This window comes from Bombus pyrosoma, linkage group LG7 (assembly GCF_014825855.1).
Source record: "Bombus pyrosoma isolate SC7728 linkage group LG7, ASM1482585v1, whole genome shotgun sequence".
Lineage (NCBI taxonomy): Eukaryota > Metazoa > Arthropoda > Insecta > Hymenoptera > Apidae > Bombus > Bombus pyrosoma.
In genome coordinates this window covers 10,081,938-10,106,087 of record NC_057776.1, presented here as the reverse complement: position 1 = coordinate 10,106,087, position 24,150 = coordinate 10,081,938, and the positions used below count along the sequence as shown (strand labels likewise).

At 28.6% G+C, this 24,150-nt stretch overlaps 7 protein-coding genes and 1 non-coding gene across 27 annotated transcripts; 6 read left to right on the top strand and 2 right to left on the bottom strand.

The window, feature by feature from the left end:
• Positions 1 to 8: 8 nt before the first annotated feature.
• Positions 9 to 1,726, top strand: LOC122569845 (THUMP domain-containing protein 1 homolog). Its single transcript, XM_043731478.1, has 5 exons — positions 9 to 151; positions 303 to 562; positions 634 to 795; positions 857 to 1,101; positions 1,178 to 1,726. Exons 2-5 carry the CDS (start codon positions 365 to 367, stop codon positions 1,530 to 1,532), a joined length of 960 nt encoding a protein of 319 aa, XP_043587413.1. The 5' UTR covers positions 9 to 151; positions 303 to 364; the 3' UTR covers positions 1,533 to 1,726.
• A 195-nt stretch (positions 1,727 to 1,921) lies between these two features.
• Positions 1,922 to 1,993, top strand: Trnaq-cug. Its single transcript has one exon. It is a non-coding gene; the product is annotated as a tRNA-Gln (tRNA).
• A 353-nt stretch (positions 1,994 to 2,346) lies between these two features.
• LOC122569236 (prefoldin subunit 4) lies at positions 2,347 to 3,371 on the top strand. Its single transcript, XM_043729954.1, has 4 exons — positions 2,347 to 2,542; positions 2,605 to 2,709; positions 2,804 to 2,920; positions 3,030 to 3,371. Exons 1-4 carry the CDS (start codon positions 2,504 to 2,506, stop codon positions 3,180 to 3,182), a joined length of 414 nt encoding a protein of 137 aa, XP_043585889.1. The 5' UTR covers positions 2,347 to 2,503; the 3' UTR covers positions 3,183 to 3,371.
• Positions 3,372 to 3,503: 132 nt separating this feature from the next.
• LOC122569225 (SET and MYND domain-containing protein 4-like) lies at positions 3,504 to 7,086 on the top strand. 6 transcript variants are annotated; one of them, XR_006317367.1, is made up of 7 exons: positions 3,504 to 4,164; positions 4,324 to 4,516; positions 4,590 to 5,247; positions 5,304 to 5,590; positions 5,744 to 6,027; positions 6,097 to 6,801; positions 6,875 to 7,086. XR_006317367.1 is itself a non-coding variant. In XM_043729914.1 (7 exons), the coding sequence occupies exons 1-7, from the start codon at positions 4,153 to 4,155 to the stop codon at positions 6,880 to 6,882; spliced, it is 1,920 nt and encodes a 639-aa protein (XP_043585849.1). In that variant the 5' UTR covers positions 3,504 to 4,152; the 3' UTR covers positions 6,883 to 7,086. The 6 variants fall into 6 exon arrangements, 5 of the variants coding, with proteins under 5 accessions (XP_043585849.1, XP_043585848.1, XP_043585852.1 ...); XM_043729914.1 differs by having other exon boundaries at positions 6,097 to 6,574; XM_043729913.1 differs by having other exon boundaries at positions 6,097 to 7,086.
• On the bottom strand, positions 5,499 to 11,332 carry LOC122569223 (nuclear receptor coactivator 5-like). Of its 3 annotated transcripts, XR_006317366.1 has the most exons (7): positions 10,793 to 11,332; positions 9,861 to 10,656; positions 9,703 to 9,786; positions 9,434 to 9,633; positions 8,938 to 9,363; positions 5,704 to 5,912; positions 5,499 to 5,617 (listed from the first exon to the last, which is right to left on the bottom strand). XR_006317366.1 is itself a non-coding variant. In XM_043729911.1 (6 exons), exons 1-6 carry the CDS (start codon positions 11,025 to 11,027, stop codon positions 7,922 to 7,924), a joined length of 1,944 nt encoding a protein of 647 aa, XP_043585846.1. In that variant the 5' UTR covers positions 11,028 to 11,332; the 3' UTR covers positions 7,447 to 7,921. The 3 variants fall into 3 exon arrangements, 2 of the variants coding, with proteins under 2 accessions (XP_043585846.1, XP_043585847.1); XM_043729911.1 differs by lacking the exons at positions 5,499 to 5,617; positions 5,704 to 5,912 and adding an exon at positions 7,447 to 8,124; XM_043729912.1 differs by lacking the exons at positions 5,499 to 5,617; positions 5,704 to 5,912 and adding an exon at positions 7,450 to 8,121.
• Positions 11,333 to 11,481: 149 nt separating this feature from the next.
• LOC122569226 (epsin-2) lies at positions 11,482 to 20,936 on the top strand. 11 transcript variants are annotated; one of them, XM_043729930.1, is made up of 16 exons: positions 11,482 to 11,593; positions 11,713 to 11,837; positions 12,913 to 12,964; positions 14,058 to 14,174; positions 15,327 to 15,419; positions 15,496 to 15,754; positions 15,831 to 16,030; positions 16,123 to 16,177; positions 16,278 to 16,440; positions 16,528 to 16,657; positions 16,892 to 16,979; positions 17,065 to 17,198; positions 17,322 to 17,334; positions 17,446 to 17,616; positions 17,693 to 17,869; positions 18,483 to 20,936. In XM_043729930.1, the coding sequence occupies exons 4-16, from the start codon at positions 14,151 to 14,153 to the stop codon at positions 18,608 to 18,610; spliced, it is 1,635 nt and encodes a 544-aa protein (XP_043585865.1). In that variant the 5' UTR covers positions 11,482 to 11,593; positions 11,713 to 11,837; positions 12,913 to 12,964; positions 14,058 to 14,150; the 3' UTR covers positions 18,611 to 20,936. The 11 variants fall into 11 exon arrangements, with proteins under 11 accessions (XP_043585865.1, XP_043585858.1, XP_043585856.1 ...); XM_043729923.1 differs by adding an exon at positions 12,074 to 12,168 and having other exon boundaries at positions 14,085 to 14,174; positions 17,322 to 17,616; XM_043729921.1 differs by adding an exon at positions 12,074 to 12,168 and having other exon boundaries at positions 17,322 to 17,616.
• LOC122569237 (protein C10) lies at positions 20,930 to 21,962 on the bottom strand. 2 transcript variants are annotated; one of them, XM_043729956.1, is made up of 3 exons: positions 21,657 to 21,962; positions 21,412 to 21,579; positions 20,930 to 21,311 (listed from the first exon to the last, which is right to left on the bottom strand). In XM_043729956.1, exons 1-3 carry the CDS (start codon positions 21,694 to 21,696, stop codon positions 21,178 to 21,180), a joined length of 342 nt encoding a protein of 113 aa, XP_043585891.1. In that variant the 5' UTR covers positions 21,697 to 21,962; the 3' UTR covers positions 20,930 to 21,177. The 2 variants fall into 2 exon arrangements, with proteins under 2 accessions (XP_043585891.1, XP_043585890.1); XM_043729955.1 differs by having other exon boundaries at positions 21,403 to 21,579; positions 21,657 to 21,948.
• Positions 21,963 to 22,023: 61 nt separating this feature from the next.
• On the top strand, positions 22,024 to 23,841 carry LOC122569231 (nudC domain-containing protein 3). Of its 2 annotated transcripts, none has more exons than XM_043729944.1 (4): positions 22,024 to 22,423; positions 22,509 to 23,089; positions 23,377 to 23,565; positions 23,649 to 23,841. In XM_043729944.1, the coding sequence occupies exons 1-4, from the start codon at positions 22,396 to 22,398 to the stop codon at positions 23,739 to 23,741; spliced, it is 891 nt and encodes a 296-aa protein (XP_043585879.1). In that variant the 5' UTR covers positions 22,024 to 22,395; the 3' UTR covers positions 23,742 to 23,841. The 2 variants fall into 2 exon arrangements, with proteins under 2 accessions (XP_043585879.1, XP_043585878.1); XM_043729943.1 differs by having other exon boundaries at positions 22,025 to 22,423; positions 22,504 to 23,089.
• Positions 23,842 to 24,150: the final 309 nt, after the last annotated feature.

Here is a 24,150-nt window from a genome sequence, read left to right as displayed (position 1 = left end):
AGTAAGAGGGCTCTTAGATCGAATGATATACGAATAAGTTGGGTATATTTATATGTAATTACAAACATACGAATAAACTAAATCATTTAAAAAGTATAATTAGTTTCATATTTTGAATAATTAATGTGAAAATATTTTATTATATAAAAGCGTAAGTATTTAATATACATAGAATCTAATACTAAAAATTTTACAACATTTAATTTATTAGATTTGCACAGCTCTCCACAGTAAATATTAGTAAATAGTACCACATGCTTGTTTTTATTATCTATTATACAAAATAAAAATATATCTTTCAGGAAATCTTTTCATCTTCTAAATAAATAAAGTAAAATCCATAATACAGGAGTTTCTAACAAAGATGTATGTCCAAAAGCGAAAAGAGAGTTACTTTCATAATCATAATTATAACCAAAAAAGACGTAAACAATTCAATTTGGAACCAGGTATAAAAGGTTTCTTATGCACATGCAATTTTTCTGAAAAAGAATGTGTACGCGATGCTTATAAATTACTTAATGAATTTGCTGATGAAATTTATGGACCAGTTACCACAAAGGTACAGTGAAATTCAGCAATAATATAAACACATGTAGTAGTATAAGAGTGTCAAATTTTTTTAAATTCAAGGACTCCGATAATGATAATTTCAAAAAAAAATCCGAGAAAGATGATTCTGTGAGTGATACAAAGAACATTGATAACGAAGATGATATTTCAGTTGCTTTAAACAAACAAATTAATGAATTAAAAGCAGAATATTCAAAGACAATAAATGCCAGAAGATTCCAGGTGAATTTATCAGATATATTTGTCTTCGAAAGACTTTAGATATTCATAATTTTTTTATTAGGTAGTTGATACTGGTGTGAAGAATGTAATTTTTATAAAAAGTACTTTGACAAATCCATTAGAATTAGTTACTAAAATTATTAGTGAATTGGATAACACAAAACAGCAACGCACAAGATTCTTATTAAGATTACTTCCAATTGAAGTTATCTGTAAAGCAAATATGAATGACATTAAATCTAAAGCAGATGTAATGCTTGAAAAATATTTTGCACAGGAACCAAAAACTTTCAGTATTGTATTCAAGTAGGTCTTTTAATCTACAAATTGTTTAGAACTTTACTGAACTTTTAATATAAATATCAATCTAATTTTATTATAGTCGCCATAGTAACAATAATATACACAGAGATGAAGTAATCGAAGACTTAGCAGAAATTATAAACAAAAAGAATCCTGGAAATAAAGCAGATTTGAAAAACCCAGAACTTGCTGTAATTGTTGAAATGATACGTGGTTTTTGTCTTATGTCTATTGCTCCAAATTACTATAAATTTAAAAAATATAATTTATTAGAAATATGTAACATCAAAGAACCCACAAATACCATAAAACAGAAGGAAGAAAATGCTTCTATCGAGGAAAAGAAAGTGACAAACCCTGATGAAACAAATATAACAGAAGACAAACATTTAACAACAGAAATAATTCATGACAATGAAAAATCAAAAAATTAAATACGTAGATAATATTAATACTACTTTGTAAATCTATTATTATCTTATACCTACTAATAAAAAGGAAGTGCTACATTGCATGTATTAGTGATATTTTATATTGTTTGTAAAATGTAAGTAATTTTTTGTAAAAGTTATAAGTTTATGTCTTATATAAATCAAAAAGTAATACATAATATATATTTATAAATATATATATGTAATATGTGATATCGATATAAATAAATACACTGAATCATAAGTTTCCATTTTTTCATGATTAAACATACATGTTCATATGCAAATGTACACAGCGAAAATTACTACAAACAAACAAAACATTTTTAAATTTGTTAAAAAATTATTTTAAATAAATACATGAATAGTTTATAACAAAGGAAATTAAACAAGGTCCCATGGTGTAATGGTTAGCACTCTGGACTCTGAATCCAGCGATCCGAGTTCAAATCTCGGTGGGACCTTTGTATTTTCTTTTTTGTCATGTATGTATATTTACATATTCTTATATATTAAACAATAATATACTCATTCTACTTACCTTTTCCATTCATTAATAAATTGTATGTTACTTAAAATTAATAACAGGAAATATAAAAATGGCAAATTAGATTTAATGCAAAAGAACATTTAAAGATTTATTAACAAAATAATGCATATAATTAAATTAATCATATTTATTATTATTGATTTCTGCAATCTTAATAGTTAATTTTGTATGCAGCTAAGAAAAAATAGTTTAATTCGTTAGAAGATGCATGTATCTATATTACTTAGCTAGATAAATTGCACAAGCGCCTTTAGAAAGAGTACACTTATTGATGCATTTCCAACAACCATTAGTCGCTTTTAAAGATATTAGCTTCATAAAATAATGTTGTGAGTCGTGACTACTAGACATTATTGTTTCAAAATTGCTATTTAGATTGCCATTAGACGGCGAATTAAACAGTTATAGCATACAAGTAACAAATATGTCAGCACGAAAAAATGTTCAAGCTGGATTCCAACCGGTACCTAAAAATCACCTACATTTTATTTTACAAACATAAATCTAACCTATTTTGCGTTATAGGACTCTGATGTTTATATCACGTACGAAGATCAACAAAAAATTAATAAATTTGCAAGGCAGAATGCTAAAATGGATGACTTAAAGGAAGAATTAAAAGTTAAACAGGTATTAACTAATCTAGCGCTAGTCCTTACCTCATACCTCTTGTAACCTTATTTGGACATGTATAATTTTATATATACTGTACTGCCTTTTGTAGAATGAATTAAAGAACTTAGAAGATGCTTGTGATGAAATAGTTCTTTTGGATGAAGATGCAAAAATTCCATATTACATTGGTGAAGTTTTTATTTACGAAGACTTAGAGAAGACACAGGTACATAATTCTCAATACCACACTTAGTGTTCTTGGAGACAAGTATTGCTATTATTTTCATACAAAATGATGAAATATTTCATATTCTTCCTGTTGTTCATGATTTTAGAATTACTTAGATGAGATTAAAGAAAAGAAGAAAAAGGAAATCTCTAATTTGGAAAGCAAATGTGTCGATTTGAAGAATATTATAACTGAGTTAAAAACACAACTATATGCAAAATTTGGTAGCCGTATAAATTTAGAAGCAGAGGAGGATTAATCTAGTCAAATATCCATATAATTTTTTTATAATGTGAAATAAACTTTTTATACTATTATGGTCTCATGTCTTCTAATGGATATAATATATATTATGTTATAAATTTATGCATTTTTCATGTCGTACATGTTGATTAATTGTTGTTATGTGATAAACTCCTAATAAATTAATCATAATTCTTTCATGTAATGTTCCTTAAAGCTATTTTTACCTTTCTGATGATATTAAATTCATTGCTATAGTGTCCAAATATTATATTTTATTAGATATATTAAACATTAACTATTTTTTATATAAATATTAGTGCTCATGTATATCTCGTGTATATATATATGTATATCTAATTAAAGACTGTATTTAAACTTCAACGCTCTAGCAGCTTCATATCTGGATTGATGCCAAATTGTTCTCATTATAAAATGCTCATGCAATATGACTGAAAAAAAAGAACAATTTCTAACATCTATATTGTTTAAATAACTGTAAACTTTAGATGTTTTGCGTTTTTTCTTGTTAATATGTAATATTTTAATTATGTTAAACATAACTATTTTTGCAAATTGTACTTAATAAATGTAATGACATTAACTTAAAAAATACCAGCCAAGAATGATGAAATAAAAAACTTGAAATGTATATTACAAAATATATAACATATTAGCTTGCTCAAAAAATTCAGTTGTTCCAAATTTTTAAATTCCTTTTACAGATAAAAATGAAGAGAATATTTAAATATTCTATGTATGAAATATAAAGATTTAGGCATCTTTATAACTTTTATATAAGTAATCTCTAATCTGTCTAATTTAACAAATGATTTAAAACTTGGTTACATAGTCATACAGTTTCTGCTTCCCTCTATCAACTCACTTGAGGTAATTTTAGTTTCACCTCTCAGTTTTGCTTCAACCAGTACATAGTTAACACTACAGTCCATTCAGTACCTTTTTATCTAGTGTACAAGTAATATATGAACAATCAGGTTTCTCTTTATTCTCCTTTTTTATGAAACATATGATACACATTTACATAAAAAATTTATATAGTAAATTTATTTTTTATCTATGAATAATTTTAATTAATTTGTAAAATACTTATAAATGTTATAATATATATTTTTTATATAACAAGATTTTTCCAGAGCAATATGGACATAGCAAAGGAATTAGTATTAAATTTGAAACAAACTAATATATCACATGCAGGATATGGTTCACAAAAAGAATGTGAATCTCTTATTGGTCATATTTTACAAAACATGGTAAAGTCACAATTTCCAGAATTAATTCCTGAAGTAAAAAACGAGGAAGACTCTATCCGCTATAGAGAAGAAGGTAGTAAATATTACCAATGTATTATAAATGAATATAAGTAATTTGTTCAGTTATTATACTTAAAAAATCTTAGGAAACCAACATTTTGTAATGGGTGATGATAATGAAGCTATAAAATATTATACAATGAGTTTAGCATATGCAAATGATAATGAACTTATGTCATATGCTTATGCCAATCGGTCTGCTGCTTTATATAGAAAACAAATGTTCAAAGAATGTTTGATAGATATTGATGCTGCTTTAAGTCTTGGATATCCAGAAGAAAAAAGAAAAAATCTGGAAGAAAGGGGAGCCAAGGCTATCGAAGAAATTAAGAAAAGATTACAACTTACAAAGAATGATCATATTGATATAGAAACACTTAAGAATATGTGTTTATCAGAAAAAATAAATGAGGAACCTGGAGGTGTAAGATATAGAAATGGAAAGGTTAAACTTTCAGAAGATATGAGTAAAAATTTTAGCATCAACGAAAAGAAAGATTTAATCAATGATTCTAATGGAACATCCAAAGATAATGATAAAGGAAAACAGCTAAGATACTTAGCTGATGAAGGTCCTTTAAAGTTAGCTTATGGTCCAAGTAAAGAGGCTCCTGCTGCTAGTGATGGTATCAGCATTTCTTTTTCTGAAAAATATGGACGTCACTTAGTAGCTACAAAAGAATTTAAACCAGGAGATGTAGTTACTATTGAAAATCCATATGCTTATGTTATTTATACACAAAGGTGAATCTATTTATATTAATATATCTACTATCATATATAACTTATATAAGTTACAGGTATTATACACATTGTCATCACTGTTTATCAAGAAGCTATAATTTAATTCCTTGCTCACACTGCCCTGTGGCTCAATACTGTTCAGAAAAGTGTAGAAAATTAGCTTGGGAAATGGCTCATCAAATAGAATGTCCAATTATGGCATTAGTAGGAAACTTACTTAATGTTGATAAAGATAAGATACGAATGCTTACCAAAATTATTAGATTTCTCATTGTAGTAACATCAAAGGGCAAGAAATTTGATGAACTGCGAGCGGACATGGAACTAGCCGAATCTAATCCAGGTAAGGAAGAACATTCCTATTTTATAGCTAAAATAAAATAATGTAAGACAAAAATTGAGTTATAAGACAATAAAATAATTGTAGGAGAAAACAAGAATTCAACCATAACATACTGTTCATTTCTAGATTTTATGAAATATTTTTCTTTTGTAGATAACAGATCTGCAGGATTTACAGATGAAGGCATATTGGACAGTACCAGCGCACGATCTGCTTTGAGTCTCGCTACCAATATGACAACGCGACCACTTATTGGAATCAGTGCTTTTGCTTGCATCTCAGCTCTTGCAGCTATCCTCCTAGCCACTCAGACTAATTTCTTCTGCAATAAATATGAAGTGGACCAATTAAAAGATATCAGCAATTATCCAAAGATCATATTCTCTGGAAGCCTTATGTTTCGCGCCTGTGTTATAATGTCTTCAAATTGTTTTTCAGTAATTTATTTAGAAGATAATACATATATATATATATTTTATTATATATTATAATTAATTTATTTTTAGGTGCAACAAGAACCAGGAATTAAAACAGGTTCAGGATTATATGTAACACATAGTTTGTACAACCATTCTTGCGCACCAAATACATTTCGTCATTTTGAAGAGCTAACAATGATTACTCGCGCTCTAAGACCAATATATCCTGGAGATCAAATATTCACAAGTTATGGTGCTGCATATGCATATATGACAAAATCTGAAAGAAGAGAGAAAATAATACAAGACTATTTCTTTGAATGCGATTGTATCGCGTGTGCATTTGATTGGCCAACGTACGATGAAATTTTGCAAAAACACATTGGTTCTATTAAAAAAAATAAAGAGCTTGTAGAAAGATTAAAACCTTATAAGCAAAGATTGGTAAAAAATATGTATGATATTGATGCAGTAAAGTCAGTCCTTGACATATTATATAAGAAGGTATCCCAGCCGTGTGAAGAAATCGTACACGCGGAACAATACCTGAAGAGTTATTACTTAGGTAAATTTAAGTAAATAGACAGTGAACTTGCTTATACTGGTTTATATTTGTAGCTTCACTTACTTGTGAGTTCTTAACACTATGCTTTATATCCTGCAAACCACCTTTATTTAAATACTTCACTTTGTACACTCATTTCTTGCTTATTAATCTAATAAGGCTGCTTGTAAATCCATGGCTTAAACTGCTTTATAATAATTACATATTAATTGCTTGGGGCTGCAAGGGTATGTAAAAATATAATGTATTAGACACTTAAAACTGGAACTCAATTTCATAAATATATTTTCTTGTTTTTAGACCCATAAGAGAGGCATCAACATCATACTACATTATTAATGAAAGACATGACATATTCCTAAAAACATTTTATTGAAGTTATACATGATATTTACCTAGTTCCTAAGAAAATGTACTTCTTATACACAATACATTTATGTAAATATTCAAACTAATAGAAATGTGTGTAATAACATAAATATGAAGGAAGAAATATAACAGAGATAATGAAATTGATGAATGAGTAAAAATTAAACAATCTTCATCACAATATGTGTATTTCTAATAACGCAATAGAAAAATTGATATATTGTGTATCTTACATAATCCATTATAAAAATCAAATGCTTTATGTTCACATATAAAGAATACTTTACATTATTAAAAACTGTAGAAGTAATAGAAATAATCATGGCAATTCATTAAAATTACAATATAATAAATTCTATACATTAAGTTAAGGATAATAAATTGTCTAGTTAAATTGTTGATTACTACTTCAGTACATTACATATTGAAATAGTCTATATCATAAGAAACTATTTAATTATCAATAAAATATAATATTTGATTATATTTTAAACCTGTTAATATATTCAAAGTGTATTCAAAGCCTAGTTGTATAGTAATAGAAAAGAGAATTACCACGAGAGAAAATAAAATTAAATTTCTTTAATATTTAGTTTCTCCATCATTTACTTTATGTGAAATATAATAAACTAAGATATTTCTTTCTAAAAGTAAAAAGACTGAACCATTATACAAACAAGTATTTGTGAACTATGCAGATAACATCAATAGAATTTACAAAGCATTATAAATTCTATATTTAAAATATACTTTTTTTAATACATATAAAAGCATGCTAACATTTTTTCAGAGGCAAATATCACAATTATCCTGAATGCAATCATGTTAGTATTCTAATTTTTTATCAAATGCTGTCATAAAACTTCCATGTTATTAAAACAAGTGTGACTATTCATTAGAAAGAGTATGAATGTCTGAAAAATAAAGGAGATCCAAGCCCCCAATTGTTTATTATATGATAAATAAAATTGAAATAAATTAAAATCGGCCGATATTCGAAAAAGCAGCAAACAGAGGTGTTGAAGTTGTAGTTGGTTGCTGATCGCCGATGCTTTTGAGTAAATTGCCTTGCAACAGACTGTCAAGTGCCTTTTGAACTGTCGGATCGTTTAGCAGAGGTGACGGTGAAACTCCCGTAGTAGTAGTAGTAGTAGTGGATGCTGTTGACGCAGTTGATGCTGCTGGCATAATATGATGTACTCATGAAGTTAGCAGTTGTAATACCAGCAATATATATATTCGAAGTTCGTTCGCTTTGATCACTGGATTGTATGGTAAGCGGCACAGTAGCACTACACGCACGAAGAACTTGATCAGAAACCCAAAGCGTACGAAGTTCGTTTGTGTTTTTTGATCACTCGTGCTCAATATTTATATCAAAATTTTACCTGAAATTATTTGTCTAAAACTTTCTTAGACAAACTTTACGTTTTTTTGTCAACATTGAATAGCTTTCAAACGCCATCATTAAGAATTTATATACACGATTTAAATTTTAAACATTTTCTTTGGATATGTTCATGAAAGATACACAAACAAATCCAGAAAAGAAAATAAGAAATAGGTGATCTAAAATCCGTAAGATACACCCATAACGACCTTTTTAAAAATGCAAAAAGTTGCAATAGGTCTGTTTCTTCAGGTTAAAAACGCGATATGGTTTCTATTTATAATACTGCTGTTTTTACGTAACGAATAAATCGGTAGCAGTATTTTTGTGACAAACAGAAGTACATATTGCAGTAAAACACAATATTATGCGTATCTTTTCAATACCTTACTAAAGGAATTTTTATTAATAAATTAATTACTTCAGAAAATCACTGGAATGAAAATTGATAACTAACTTTATAAACTCAAAATGCATTATACTTTTAAAATGTATGTTCTGCTAATTTATGAGTAATGTTATAATAATAGAAATTTGATATAAAATAATAAGATAGTATTTACATTTTGTTTAAGCTTAAATAGTAAAATTATACAAATTTTACCTGTTCCCCAAGTAGCTGGCGGAACGGGCACTGGTGTTGTAGTAGGCGCTGGTACTGGACTAGGTGTTGGTGCAGATGAAGTTGTTTTATTACTGTTTAGGATATTAAGTATCCTAGATTGTAATTCTGCTTGTTTCGGATCACTGACTGTTATCGTCGTTGTAGCTGGTAAATCTTTTACATCTCCCAATTCAACTTGTACTTGTTCTTCACGTTTAATTTCGAGATATTTTATAACACGATCATACTGCAATACTGTTAACTGATGATTATCAGCCAGCATGTTTAAAAGAACCTGAATAGCATCAGGATGCCGTTCGTTTGCAAAAGGTGTATTCAATGGAACCGATCGTCCACCAGCTTTGTAATTAACAAAATCTCGTGATATTAGATTAATAGCATCTTCAACAAGCATATTTCTATGTTCTGTACAGAAAAATGAGATTTTATTAACACAATGATTTAGACATTTTAATAAAGTTATTAAGAAACCTACCCTGGGGTAAACCATGAAGAATGTTTAAAGTTAGGGAATGATGTTCTTGATTTATTGGTGTAACTACGACTGCATATAAACATCCCCGACTGGCAATATTTCCTAAAACTCTACTTAGAAGTACATCCTCATTTGGAAATAACAAATCAACTGTTAAGCCAATTTTTTTCAACCTCATTTCTATACTTTCCGCATATTCCCTATTTATAAAAATTAATTACAAAAGCATTCAACAATTATAAAGCAAACTAAATTATTTTTATACTTACGTTAATGCTTTGTTAACAACAATAATTTCACAGTCATTCTTCTCAGTTGTTGCATTTGAGTATTCATTTGATGTACTTGTATTACTGTTAAACAAAAATATTGACATTAATAAACAATTATTGTATAAGAAGGAAACATAAAAATATTCTTAACTTACTTAAAATTTATATTCATATCTCTAGGAGCAGAATTTTTAAAATCTTCATAACGGTTATTACTATCATTGAATGAATCTCTGCCAAAATTGTTCCCTCTTAATCTATCCCCTTGTTTATGTTCCCAATCTCTACCACCTTTATCATCTAAACGGTTACCTCTATTAATAGGACTGCGATCTCTAAAGTTATTTCCACCTGAATTATCTCTATTTTTATTTCGATTTTTTCCACCTCTACTACCTCTTGGTCGACCACTCCCACCGCTATTCATGCCACCTCCACCACCACTTTGATTCTGATTATTTGCATTTCGGTTTTGGTTTCCACCAGGCCTATTTTGGTTTCCACCTAGCCCAAATTGATTACCACCTCTGTTTTGATTAAATTGGTCATTACCACTTCTGTTCTGATTATTTGGATTAAAATTACTGTTCCCTTTATTTTGCATTATATTGTTAAATTGATCACTCCCATTGTTTCTATTTTGATTTCCAAATTGGTCATTCACATTATCTCTATTCTGATTTCCATCCCCAAATGGATCATTTCCGCCGCTTCGAATTTGCATATTATTTACTTTCTGATTATCGCTTAATTGTGAATCACAACCAAAACTTTGGCTAGCATTGAAATTTGAATTTCCTCCATAATTCTGATTTCCACTATTAAAAGGATCATTTCCAGCATTAAAATGATTATTGGCAGAATTAAATTGATTGTTAGGTCCTCCTAATTGTTTTCCTCCACCTCCACCACCTCCACCGGATTGATTATCCTTTTTTGCTGGTCTAACATCTATTTAAAGAAATATTTAATCAAATATATTAATATATATTATTATAAAAATAGCAACAAAGAGATAAGTAGACAATTGCATTATTAAATACGAAAATAAAATAATAGAAATAATAGGAATCATTCATGAAAATACCTATTCTTCTGCCTTTGAACATTGCTCCATCTTCATTTTGAATAGCTTTTTGAGCAGATTGTTCTTCTTCAAATTGAACAAAGCCAAAACCTCGGTTTATCGAAGAACCAACAACTGTCCCATATTTTGAAAAATGTTCTTCCAACTCAACTTTAGTCATATCATCAGTTTGTAAATGACCCACAAATATACGACTACTTACAGTAGCAGGATCTTTTAATAATCTTATATTCATTTTGGAATGGTGTACTTTTAACAAATAATTCTCAAAAGAAAATAATAATTAGAATAGTAATAATTAGAATAGTACCAATTCCACTTAAATAACAAAGACTAAGGTTATGTTCGAATGCTGACGTTTACTTCTTCATATACTTCATTTAGATATATTTTAATCAACGTGACGATAACAATATCACGAAGAGTAACAAGTTTTTATTCACTTCTTGTTTTGTCTCTAATTGTTATGGGACAGTAATATCGACGAAATATTATCAGTTTGAAAACAGAATATTTCAATCAACAATTGAAACCTGAAGGGGTCGCATATGATGGTATGTGCATACATCATAGATTTATTCATTAAGTACGTTCTGTTTTCGTACTTACTACACCTTCTCCAACGTTTTCAATTGTCAAACGCTGGCTACGTTTTCATTTGATATAGCTATGCATAGAAAATCGCGTTATGAAAATCGTCCTTAGAGTTATATAAAGAGAGACAACTCTTCATTGACAAATTTCTTATTTCAATAAAAATCACGTAGTACGTGGATTGTTATTACATTTCTTGTAAAACAGGTATGCACTTATTGACAAACAAATCGAAATACATTTAGTTTCATGAAACAAATCGAATGTTAAATCTTCTCTAAAATTACCACAGAGTGCGAAACTGTAAAGAAGGAAATATTTTTCAGCGCCATCTTGCCTCGTAACTTCTAATTCGTCAGTGCCTGTGAATGGACTTGTCATAAGAGTTTTATGTTATTTTGTTTCTTATTTCCGTTGAAATTAGTGCATTAAATTTCCAGTATATATTACGGTGAGTATAAAGTTCTACAGAGAGTTGCGAATAAATTTACAGAAACAGATTGTCATTAATGTGTTAGTACAAGTGGTATAGTCCGTAGAATAAAAGAGTATAAGTTTGATTCCGTTTCGACAGCATAATAGTGTTCTTAGATATGTTCTAATCATAATGTGTTTTCTTTCGTTAATTCGTTCCCTCTATTTCATTCTATGTTAACCTGTATATGAAACGGATCGGAAAAAGTGCAGTATTACAAAGTCACGCCCGAGCATGAGAAAGCATAGATAGTTTCGAAATTGACATATCACGCATTTTCATGGATTAGTCTTGCACCTAAGCCAGTGTACGTATATCTATTGTGTTAGTTATATCTGAAAGGTAGCCCATAGTATACACGTTTCACGACATTGTTCTTTTAAATCTATCCGAAGGAATCATTACCTGATATTTGTGTAGCGTATGATTGTCATTTTAACGTGCATATGTGTGTCGATGTCTTGGTCGATTTAAGCTTTCAAATCATATAAGGAAGAATGCAGTAATGAGCTTTTTTGTGAGACAAAGAAATAATTTGTTCAGACTTCAATGGGCAAAACGAAGTATCGAGCTATCATATTGAATGTCTAAAGTTAATATTTATAAAAGTATAGTTATTGCAAATATCAATAATATTTTAAATACAATATTATTATATTATCTTTATTTTTATATTTTTGTTTTTACTAAAAAAATGTATTATTATTTATCTAAATTTGTTGAAAATTAGAAATTATGATATAAAAAAAATAGAAATCAATAGTTTCATGGTCATTAATAGATATAATATGTTTTAACTGTCTTAAAGAAACCATACGATGATAATCTTAAGTACACACAGTATATAGCTTTATTCATGTATATCATTTCATTAATCATTTGTCTTTTTTAAATACCTGTATTGAACAAAATTAATTCTATGTCTGATGTAATCATACAGAATTTGTTAAATAAATGTATTATCATCTCCTTTGTAGAAAATTTATTCTATGTATGTAGTGATAAGATAAGATGCATAATAGAAAGATAAAGATATTTTCTCATTTTTCAGTTTAATAACACGGCTTTTTTAAAGGAGAATTTGAATCCTCCACTATATCAACGTAAGTAATTTTATTCTTCTTCACTGTTGCATGTAGCCTATTATTTTTTAAGACAGTAGTTTGGGTCAAGTCCTTTTTTTCTTCCAATATAAGAAATTCTTCTTCTTTGATTTCTATTTTGATTTCCTTTAATAAAATGCTTGCAAGAGGTATTACTATTAAAAATAAGAAAGTAGTTTCAATCATCATATGTATATAATCAAATATTTTATATTTTCAAAATAATTTAATATCAATATTGCACAAAAACTGCAACTCTGATCTATTGTCAGAATGCTTTATTGAAAGGGCATGGCTTATATTCAAAAGCCTGTGACAGTTCTAAATATAAACTACAGACTATGCAAATTTGTGAGTTTTATTTAATTTTTTAATTCAGTTTTTTCATAACTGCATTTGTCTGTAAAAGAATTGAATAAGTTTATAAGTTTTTAATCTTGTATTCCTTTTTTTTATAAAACTGCTTTATATGAAATTAAATTTGTTAATATATGGTATAGTATTTTACAGATAGTGACATTTCCTTCTTTAGCTAAACAAAATTTTCTTTAAGTTTATCTTATTATTATATTGTTCCATTTTTACATTATTATATTGATAGCAATATTAAATACGTATAGGGTAAAATGTTATTATTTTTAATTAAATATTTCTATAACACTTCAGCTATATGCCCTGTATAGTACTTAAAAAAACATTTACAGCTAAAAGAAGATGAATTTTATATACTGATCAACATGAGTTGTGCCTATTTAGTTCATAAGCAGTTCTTACATATGCTATTCTTTTATGTACAGTACAAAATTTATAGTATAACTTACAGTTAATAGTATTGTGTATCAAACGACTATACATGTATTTTATTTAGCTTCATATACTTATAATATATATTGCATTAGAAAAATAAAGAATGCAGTATTCTGTGCAATATTTATTTGCATAATAATTAGTAATGTTATTAAAGTCCCATTCAAAATGCTCTCAGTTAATTGTATTATCATTTAATTATGTATCATATTAAATAAGAATTTATTCATCATTGACAGGTAAATGTAACAAATGTTTCTTATTTATTTATTAAACTATCTAATAGTCTAGGATTTTATTGTGATTCGAAAAGTGTTTGGGAGTTTTCTATATTTGTGGACAAGAACTAGCTTCATCAACGACCCCAGCCATATTTCATATGCCAACAATGGCTATGCAGAAGGTAAATTTTATTAACTGGCCACAGTTAACAAAATAACAATTGTTAATACTTTACTAATCAATTATATTGTTAGAAAATGTTTGAAGAACAAATAAAGTAGATCAATGTTTTGCAAACTACATTAATAAGTGATATACAGGGTGTTGATAAAAATTTAAAAATGATAAACATTTTAGGACTTACAATCTGATTATTTAAAGAATCCTTTAACATGTTTCTATGATGTAGAAATTTTTGAAATAATTGTAATAAGATATAACATCCTGTATATGTAAAAATATACAAGGATTATAGTATTTAGTAATACAATTACAGCACATACTTGAAATCATTCATGTTTTATTTTTTGCGAAATTATGTAATGATGATAAGTTCTGCACATTATGCAAGTCAGTATTGCATCAAATTATTTAAAAAAATCATTAATGTTATGTTCATTATGAAAATAATTTTTAAATGTTTCTTATAAGGAAGCTTGACTGGCTGTGGTAAAACTTTTCTTTTAAAAAGAATTATTATGATAATACAAATTACAATTAATGTACACAAATATACAATATAAAATGTACTGATTTAGTTAAAAATTGTTTATCTTGAGTACACATTTATATAGGCACATCTCAAAAGAAATTAATTTGCTTTAGAGCTTTATATATATAAGAATAACAGTTTGTTGTGTTGCATTATTTTATAGCATTTTGTTTGGTATATAATTTTTAAATTACACAGTAATGCCATATCTAAGATAAAAGAACAACACTGAAGAGAATTTCTTTACTTTTGTATTAATCACACTTTTACTTTAGTTACTTTCATCCATCTTACTACTAACCAAATAGAAAGTAGTAATGTTGATTTGGTAAAAGTAGAGTAATGTAAGAACTTTACAATGAGTTTCCTATTTTCTTACTAATGCATATTTAGTCGCATGGCTTTGATATTAAGTGATTGCCCATATTTATTACCAGCTTTTGTCTAAAATAATTTTTTTAAATAAATATGACTAAACTTATATTTCAGTTGCATTGAGAATTATTAGCATATATTAAATGTAACTGACATAAATGTGTATATATATGATGATAAGTATGGGCTTCTAGAAGATATAGGAATATTACTATCTGCTTATAATATAAAGTGGTAATCTTTTAGATGAGAAGACAAGGTCAAGACGTCATGCAGGTGAATTTGGCAGGTATCAGGCGAGATATTGTTAATCTTGCCCATAACTATAGCAATGCTCAGGTAAATAAATAATATTTTACGTATTACAAACATACTATTTTACATATTAAAGAACAAAATTTTTTTATGTATGCAGAAAGCTGTACGCAAAGCCACCAGTAATGATCCTTGGGGTCCAAGTAGTACTCTTATGGCAGAAATTGCAGATTTAACATATAATGTTGTGGCTTTTACTGAGATTATGCAAATGTTATGGAAAAGATTAAATGATCATGGTAAAAATTGGCGACATGTGTACAAAGCTTTAGTTCTTCTAGAATATCTTATTAAAACAGGCACAGAAAAAGTTGCACAGCAATGTAAAGAAAATATTTTTGCCATCCAAACATTGAAAGGTATATAATTTTGTGCTTTATAATATAAAATCTAATATAAATTGATAGCCCATAAAGTTAAGTTGTCTTTATTCAGATTTCCAATACATGGAAGGATCTAAGGATCAAGGAGTGAATGTAAGAGAAAAAGCAAAGCAACTAGTGGCCTTATTAAAAGATGATGAAAGATTAAGAAATGAAAGAGCTAGAGCATTGAAAGCAAAAGAAAGATTTGCACAATCAGTTAGTGGATTTGGTAGTGATGGTTTAGACACTATGTCACCTGTAAGCAGCGATGTAAGTATACATTGATATGAAGATAGAAAAGTTTAATAATACCAAAAATTCTTTAAATAAACATTTCCTTCGTTTTCTTTTTTCATGTTCAGTTTCAGGATTGGGAGCCATGTCGCCTGGGATCTGAAACTACAACTAGACGTAAGAGTAAATATTTATTAAATGCTTATAATCTTTTCTGCTAATATATATTTTTACAAATATGTAACTTAATAATATAATTAATTATAATTTGCGCACTTTTTAGCTGAATTAGAAGCTGCAAGACCACAAACGGTAGGTGAAGAAGAATTACAGTTACAATTAGCTTTGGCGATGTCGAGAGAAGAAGCAGAACAAGAAGAACAAAGAAGACGTAGTGATGACGTCAGATTGCAATTAGCTCTTAGTCAAAGTCAGCAAGATTTTAAGTTAGTAGACATTAAATTAGATTTAACTTTTTTTCAGTTATCACAGAGTCCATTTTGGTTTTGCCTAAAGAAATACATTAATTTCAGAGCGCCGCAAACTGAGAAACAAAGTCATATGTTAGATTTGTTGGATGTAAACTTAGAAGAAGCATGTGGATACAATGTAAAAACCGACCCTTGGGGTATACCAATTACGCCACCTCCGCCAAGACCTCAAGTATGTTATTCCATATTTAGTTAAGTAGTTCCATATTTGCTTATTGCATGATAAACACGACATTGCATACCTTTTGCATGTTACACAACAGTCTTTGGATATATCTCAATTCTATCCATACAAGGTATGTTCGAGTAACACAACAGACATTGTATTGATAAATCATAGCATAATCGTATTGAAAGTTTATTGAAAGTTACATAAAAAATTTACGTTCTCTTTTTTTTTATATAGCCACAAAACGATCCGTGGAGCGTTCCTACAACAAGCAGTACATCACCTGCGATAGATCCATGGGCTCCCATTCCATCGCAGAAACCAAGTATAGTTTATTGAAAAAGAATTTTAATGTTTACTAAATCGTATGAATGTAATTTATGATCATTTTATAATTAATTTGACTTTAGCTGCTACAGCTGATTCCTGGCGGGCACCTCCATCATCGCCTGTAACAGTTACAACTTCGCCTAGCACAGATCCTTGGTCACCAATACCTTCTGCTACTACTACTGCTACTGAAGCTGATACAAATAAAAAGCCGGTAAGACATTTATTCTTTTAACTTCCATGTCTTCTAAGTCCTCTAAATTTCTATGCTACCTCTATCAATTTATATATATATATATATATATATATATATATATTTTTATGTCAAATTATTTAGGCTACTCGAGAAGGTATGACATCTGCATCTCCATCTTTTAACAATCCTACCTTAACGCAAAACATTGGTTTTGCGGCGCAATCGCCACAAAACATAGGCTTTAATCTGCCTACAACTTCAACAGCTACATTCAATACAACTAATAACGACTTCAACGGTACTGGCCCTAGTCTTAACAACTTTTCCATTGGAAATCAGACCAGTTCTGCAGCCAGTCCACTGAGCGATTTAGATGAATTTGATGTAATTACTAACAGGAATAAACCTGGATCTAGTCTGCAAACCGCGAATAACGGTATTTATTAATGAATTTTGTTTATTATTATTAACCATATGAATAATTTATTTATTGATTTTTCACTTGATTGCAGTAAGTACGCTATCACCAGATCCGTTTGATTTGGGGAGTATAGCAGAAACTCTTCCCACTAGTACAGGAGCTGTTAAAAAAACACCACAATCGTTTCTCGGAGAGAACTCTGCTCTCGTTAATCTTGATAATCTTGTCAGTACCTCCGCGATCAAATCAGCAACGCCTACTCCTGCAGGTAACGCCTTATTTCGAATATAATCTTTCATATACCATACAAAAGATTTAGAGATTTAATTTTAAAATACAAATGGTGAAACCTATAGAATTTATTGTATGTATATATAATCGTTTAATAAAGAAGAAAAAAAAGGAATTATTCGATTAGACTACATTACTGTGATTTCAATTCGAGCCTTATTGAAACAAATAATGGGTTACGTTATTTGTAATATATTTTGTCCGCAAAATAGCGTTTCATTGGAAGTAAATTCGTGAGTACTTTCAAGGTGGTGAATAATATTGCATGAATGCATGATTCAAATATTGTGTTCGAGTATGGTATTAAAGTTATATTGGGATGGATTTTATTTTCAGCAAAAAATGATGGTATATTAAGAAAATCATAACATTGTATATATTGTAAAACCGAAATTTTCTGATTACAGTTTAACACTTTACGTGCCGCGTCATTTTCATATTTCTATCATATTTTATTCAAACCGTGTGTATTATAGATATGCTAGAAACAAAAATTATTTGTTTACATCCCTGATTTGTTTGTATCTGTATTTATTATTATTAGTTATTACAATTTGGCGTTTTAAATTAATATTAATAAAAATTTACAGCAACGATGTCATACTCAGCAAATCCGTTTGCGACGGCAACACCACCACCCCGTCCTACAATTAACCAGATTCGACAAGATCCTTGGGCAGCGAATACAACTACTACAGCGAATCCGTTCCTTTCGTAGCTTGATGACTATTGTTGAAGGTGTCAGTCGAAAATCAAGAGCACTGCGGTCTAAAAAGTATTCGACATTTTTAGCGCTAACCCTGTACGGTATAAGTATCTCGCACGTTATGAAGTAGCTTTATTTCAAGATACAAATAACAAAGAGATAACAAAGTGTCGAATCGGTAACAAGAAAAGGATTTAAAAAGGTGCGCTGATATAATCTGGTTAATCTATTTGGACCGATGATAAATAATGCAATAAATAACTATGTCTTTAAAGACACAACTAACATTAATATTTATTTCCGTATGATTAATGAAAAATCTATAAAACATTTCTCTACATATTTTTCTTTACTGTACAAAAATGTTCGTATCTGCTATAATTCTATTATTTGTATTTTATTGCATACTAACGACGGAGGAACTATCTATAACCAGAAGGTAACATATAATAAATGAAATAAAAGTTACAAGACAGATAATACTTCAATTTCGGACGTTTAAGCGCTCCCAAGGTACAAGAAATTTTATAAGAACTTTTTCCATTTGTAGTATATTTTTTTAAGTGCAATTCAAATTGGTCATAGGAAATCATTGAACAAGATTTTCATTGTGCTGTAGACTATAAAATAACATTAATATCACGATCATTTCCTTTATTTTGTATTTATATACATGCTTTTCTACAGCTAACGAGATCGTGAGACTGTATCGTGATTTTCAGAAGTATATTATATCGAACAGGGTTCTTCAATTTGTGTTATACGCTTAATGTGACGTGCATTGATTGTGATTCGTAAAAATATTGGTGTCATAGCATGCCTTTTCTGACTAATACTCATCTTGCAAAAAGAGAGTGTGTGCTAGTAAACAAATCTTTTGCTAATTGATTACTTGGTTTAATAATATCTTGGGTTATTTGCAGATGAGATGATTGTGCAGTTTTATGGTTGCAAAATTAATTATATCATCTTCTAATATCGTTAAAATACATACGTATGTACAATTTAGTTATGAAATTTTACGCATTTGGTTTGGGCGATTACCGAAGATATTTTCATAGGCTTTATATGCACTGCAGAAAACTAACCACAACTAAAAAAAAGAGCGTAGCTAAAAAAAATGCATTTTCTATTAATGATAAATCGGTGCATTTTAATGTTTTACGGGGATGTATTACGAACGTGTAAACTTATGTTGGTTTTTGTAGGTATTTTAGAAATTTTTGAAAGAAATTGTCTTACGCGGTGTCTTTATTCATTCGACTGTCGAATTTAATGAAGCAACATGGTCTGATAATGAAGAAGTGCATTAACTTTCTTTATACGCAAAACAATTTACAATTGTACCTTGATTTATATAAAGAAAAAGATTGTAAATATGTTATAGCATATCGTTCCCCAATTGTCAAGTCTTTCCCTTCAACGTGTAGGATATTCTAAACAAAATCTAAAACTGCTTTTTTACATCTGTTATTTTTTAATCTTTGAGGAAATTGTTGCTGAGTTTGTCATTTTATATAATGTGAATGTTTTTCACGTGTTTTATGACTATCACTGTGACCCCATGAAAAATACGAATTACTTTGCTAAGAAAATAATTAATAATCAATACATATTTATTAATAACTTTTAAAAGAGCAACCTTACTGATAGTCCTAATGTCAACTCAGCATTTCCTTTTTAAAGATATCCATGCATTTTACAATTTTATACAAAGAAACAGTTTCGTACATTTAATGATTGGCAAAGGGGAACTATATTTGTCTGCTTGTCCTAAGTAAATTAGACATGAGCTGCAAGGTTAAAATTTTGTTAAGTAATTATTGCTTAAATAATTCCATTGTATTATTCTTCGATAAATTAATAATTTTCCTTCATTATGCATTTTCAATGTACTTGCTTATATGATTGAAACTGTATATTTAATACATATTTATCCGGATGTTCGCGAAACGATGAAGTTAGAATTATATAATAGTATTTAAATTCACTTAATTCAAAATCAAAAAAGAAAAGATTGACTAAATGATCTATATTCACTGCTTTTATAGAAAAAGCACTGATTGTCATGTTTAATGGATGTAATACCTTAGTGTTTTCAATGAGTAAGACACATCTTTTTTAAGATAATAACAAAAATATTTTATTTTTCTATATGTATATGATATGATGCACCAGCTTCATTTTTACGCGAACAATGGAACACTGTTTAGTTTTTAGAATTGGTGTAAGTGCAGAGAAAATTTAATGAACATTTATGAATGAAATTATATATTTTAGTAGATTATATTATTATTAATATTATTATTATTATACAAATAAATGTAAAAATTTTTAATTTTTCTGATTAAATATTTAATTTGAAGATCCCTTGTACATATCTTTTTGTGTAGTAAATTATAATTAATAATATATCAGAGTATAATTGTAAAACTTTGTTTAAACTTCAATGCATTTATAAAATTAAAGCTATTGTAAGTTAGATACCAGTAAAAGATCTCTATGTATGTTTTATATGTAGGGAAAAAGAAAGTACAAAGTAAAATAATAATGTGCTTGCACATAAAAATTATTTTATCTTAAAGAGATGCTTCAGTTGAAGAACTTATAGTAACAGGGGGAAGGAAATATGATCGAACTTGACTATGTAATTGTGCTATCTCAGGGTCTTCCCTTTCTAGAGCTCTGAGTAATTGCACAAATTGAACTGTACCTACAGATAAAAAAAAAGGAATAAATTATAATAAAAACTGCATTGTAATTAATTTTTATCACTGAAATGAAAGTACACTTAAATCCTATACCTTCCCGACCTTCTGAGAAACCATAGTTCTTAATAACATCCATTTGAATTTGTACTACAATTGGAAAAACAAACTGCATCATTTTCAGCATTTCATTCCCAGAGTTTTCCTTAGCTTCTGCAAGTTTTTGAGTATTTTCTGGAGTATTTAATGCTGTTAGAACGTCAGTTAAAACAGCTGAAAATCATTATTTTATCTACTGTAAATCTTTAAAAGTATATACTAAAATCATAAATCTTATTAGTTTTGAATACCTTTTGCAACTTCCGAAGTAAAAACAGGTAAATCAGTCATCGTAGAAACAATTTTGTATAATTTAAATAAACACCGAAGTAAATTCAAAGTATATTGATTTATTTGAAAGAATAGGTTAAAAATTATAAAATGTTTGCTCTCTAAAATTGTACAGTTTAAGAAATTGTTCTATTTTATGAACATGAATATATGTTTATTTATCCTGTTATAGTGATTTTCTTTTCATATTTAAACTATATGTCATATATACTTTTGTTCACCACTATTTTTCGAACATGTCAAAATAGATAAACAACATACTGATTCAATCGAACAAAGAGGGCGCTTATGATAAATTCATGCCACTTGTCATTCAATTCAATAACATACCTACACAAAAAAACGGAGAATCTAAAATTATAAAGGAAAATGTCAATAGTTCTTTTAGTTGCTATACGACGGAAATTTATCCGATAAAGACAACATACAGCCAATAAAAATTCCAAGATTAGTGACGTATGCGATAAACGAAATTTCCATACGGTTTTTCTTATAGAATACTTGATATAACCTACTTACGAAAGTAAATTGATAATACATACAAGGTATTAACAAATAAAATTATTATTGAAATTAAAAATATCGCTTAAAGAACGTTCTATTATAATAATTTTAAAAAGAACTCCACAATGTGTTCTGTTCATGATCAAGCATTTTTACAAATTTTACAAGAAGAGAGAGACATTACAAATTTTCTAGATGCATTTTTTGGATTTTTGTATAGATGGTAAGTAAACAAACTGTAGTAAAAATATGCATTATTTTTATAATACATAGTCTATCATTCCACTTGTAATTTAATTATAGTACAGATTTTTATGTCGAATCGGGACCAGATCAAAAACTTGGATTCCCAACTGGTACAATAGAAAAGCTTGTCTTGCATAGTTTTCAAAAATGGAAGAACATCTCTAAATTTTCCAGTGGAACAGATCCTCCGGACACACAGGACATTATTATCCAAAATAATGATAAAGACCAAGATGAAACAATGACAATTGAAGAAGATTCCCTTATTCCACAAGTTGATCATGAAGTAGAAATTGAAACGTGCAAAGAAAGTACAAATCAACTTGGTCATTTAATTGAGAGGGATAGGTCATGTGACAGCTACAATGGTGCAGTGAGGGAAAATTACACTTGGTCACAAACTATCAGTGATATAGATGTGCTTGTAAAACTTCCTAGTTGCATAAGAACAGCAAAAGATTTAAGGGTTCAGCTTGATTCAAAAGAAATCAAAATAGAAGTAAGAACATCAAGAGTCGAACAGAATCAAGAAATAGAGGAATGTCGTTATTTTATATGGTCTACAATTTTCAAAGGAGAATTGCGCTTTAAAATTCGAAAAGATGAATCAATGTGGAGTATAGTACCTGGACAACATATTAGTGTTAGTCAATATATCCTAACAAATAGCATAATAGAACTTCATTTATCTGAACGAAACTTTATTTAATGTCTGATTAACTGAATTTTTACTCGTTGAACTTTGAATCTGTATGTGAATTCCTGTTCTGTGAAAGAAAAATAACAGGTAGTTAGCGAGCTCCTACTATATGAACTACAATTATTATACTGTTTGCTTTCCAATAAGTTTAGATAAATGCAGTTCTATTGTATCTCAAATATGTGTACATATGTATATAAGTTGCACGTTATAACATTTGTTTCACTTAGATTCATTTTGAAAAAGCTTCTGAGCGATGGTGGGAAGCATTGATAATCGGTGAACCAAAAATTGATTTGAGTAAAATAGATTGTTCAAGAAATTTAGATGAAATGGGATCAGAAGAACAGATGAAAGTTCAAGAGTTAATGTGGAATCATCAACAAAAGCTTATGGGTAAACCAACTTCTGAACAGATTGTAAGCACATGTAAAAAGTTACATAATTTATCATTATGATTACGTAATAACAAGTTTTTTAATATACAAATTTTTGTTTGTAGAAAATGGAAAGGGTATTGAGAAAAGCGTGGGATGCAGAAGGATCTCCCTTCGAGGGTTCCCCATATGATCCTTCATTAGTGAACTTCAATTGATGCTCGTAGTGTATGTTTCTTATTTTATTGTTATAAAATAACAAATAAAATTGTATATTAAGCTAAGGAATTCTGTAAATATACGATCGTTTTTATTCAATTATAGTTGTATATCAAACACCTCACATTATGGATAAAGATTTGATTATTAACAATTATTTGCTAAAATACGTTCGATATATTTGAACAGGTACATGAAAAAAAAAACATGTATTCTACAATAAAAGAATAAATATATTTGTCCATGTTTTTAAAATTCAGAAAAGCCATTGGGAGCGATATGTTATTATCCGCGAAGGAGTTTCTGATATGTCTATATCTATGTTTTTATAAACTCGCAAATACGCAGATGTTTCCCACATTTATTGCTACTACATCTTCAACGGATATCCATTACATTAATCGGAAA

Coding starts and splice junctions, on each gene's coding strand:
- LOC122569845 (XM_043731478.1), top strand. CDS start 365: ATGTATGTCCAAAAGCGAAAAGAGAGTTACTTTCATAATCATAATTAT. Junction 563..633: donor ATGGACCAGTTACCACAAAG/GTACAGTGAAAT, acceptor TTTAAATTCAAG/GACTCCGATAATGATAATTT. Junction 796..856: donor TAAATGCCAGAAGATTCCAG/GTGAATTTATCA, acceptor TTTTTTTATTAG/GTAGTTGATACTGGTGTGAA.
- LOC122569236 (XM_043729954.1), top strand. CDS start 2,504: ATGTCAGCACGAAAAAATGTTCAAGCTGGATTCCAACCG. Junction 2,710..2,803: donor AAGAATTAAAAGTTAAACAG/GTATTAACTAAT, acceptor TGCCTTTTGTAG/AATGAATTAAAGAACTTAGA. Junction 2,921..3,029: donor AAGACTTAGAGAAGACACAG/GTACATAATTCT, acceptor TCATGATTTTAG/AATTACTTAGATGAGATTAA.
- LOC122569225 (XM_043729913.1), top strand. Junction 5,591..5,743: donor ACTAGCCGAATCTAATCCAG/GTAAGGAAGAAC, acceptor TTTCTTTTGTAG/ATAACAGATCTGCAGGATTT. Junction 6,028..6,096: donor TGTCTTCAAATTGTTTTTCA/GTAATTTATTTA, acceptor ATTTATTTTTAG/GTGCAACAAGAACCAGGAAT.
- LOC122569223 (XM_043729911.1), bottom strand. CDS start 11,027: ATGAATATAAGATTATTAAAAGATCCTGCTACTGTAAGTAGTCGTATA. Junction 9,787..9,860: donor GATATGAATATAAATTTTAA/GTAAGTTAAGAA, acceptor TTTGTTTAACAG/TAATACAAGTACATCAAATG. Junction 8,125..8,937: donor GCCAGCTACTTGGGGAACAG/GTAAAATTTGTA, acceptor ATATTATGCCAG/CAGCATCAACTGCGTCAACA.
- LOC122569226 (XM_043729924.1), top strand. CDS start 14,151: ATGCCAACAATGGCTATGCAGAAG. Junction 16,031..16,122: donor TGTCACCTGTAAGCAGCGAT/GTAAGTATACAT, acceptor TTTCATGTTCAG/TTTCAGGATTGGGAGCCATG. Junction 16,658..16,891: donor CACCTCCGCCAAGACCTCAA/GTATGTTATTCC, acceptor TTTTTTATATAG/CCACAAAACGATCCGTGGAG.
- LOC122569237 (XM_043729955.1), bottom strand. CDS start 21,696: ATGACTGATTTACCTGTTTTTACTTCGGAAGTTGCAAAAG. Junction 21,580..21,656: donor TACTTCGGAAGTTGCAAAAG/GTATTCAAAACT, acceptor AATGATTTTCAG/CTGTTTTAACTGACGTTCTA. Junction 21,312..21,402: donor TTTCTCAGAAGGTCGGGAAG/GTATAGGATTTA, acceptor TTTTATCTGTAG/GTACAGTTCAATTTGTGCAA.
- LOC122569231 (XM_043729943.1), top strand. CDS start 22,326: ATGTGTTCTGTTCATGATCAAGCATTTTTACAAATTTTACAAGAAGAG. Junction 22,424..22,503: donor TTTGGATTTTTGTATAGATG/GTAAGTAAACAA, acceptor ATTTAATTATAG/TACAGATTTTTATGTCGAAT. Junction 23,566..23,648: donor AACCAACTTCTGAACAGATT/GTAAGCACATGT, acceptor TTTTGTTTGTAG/AAAATGGAAAGGGTATTGAG.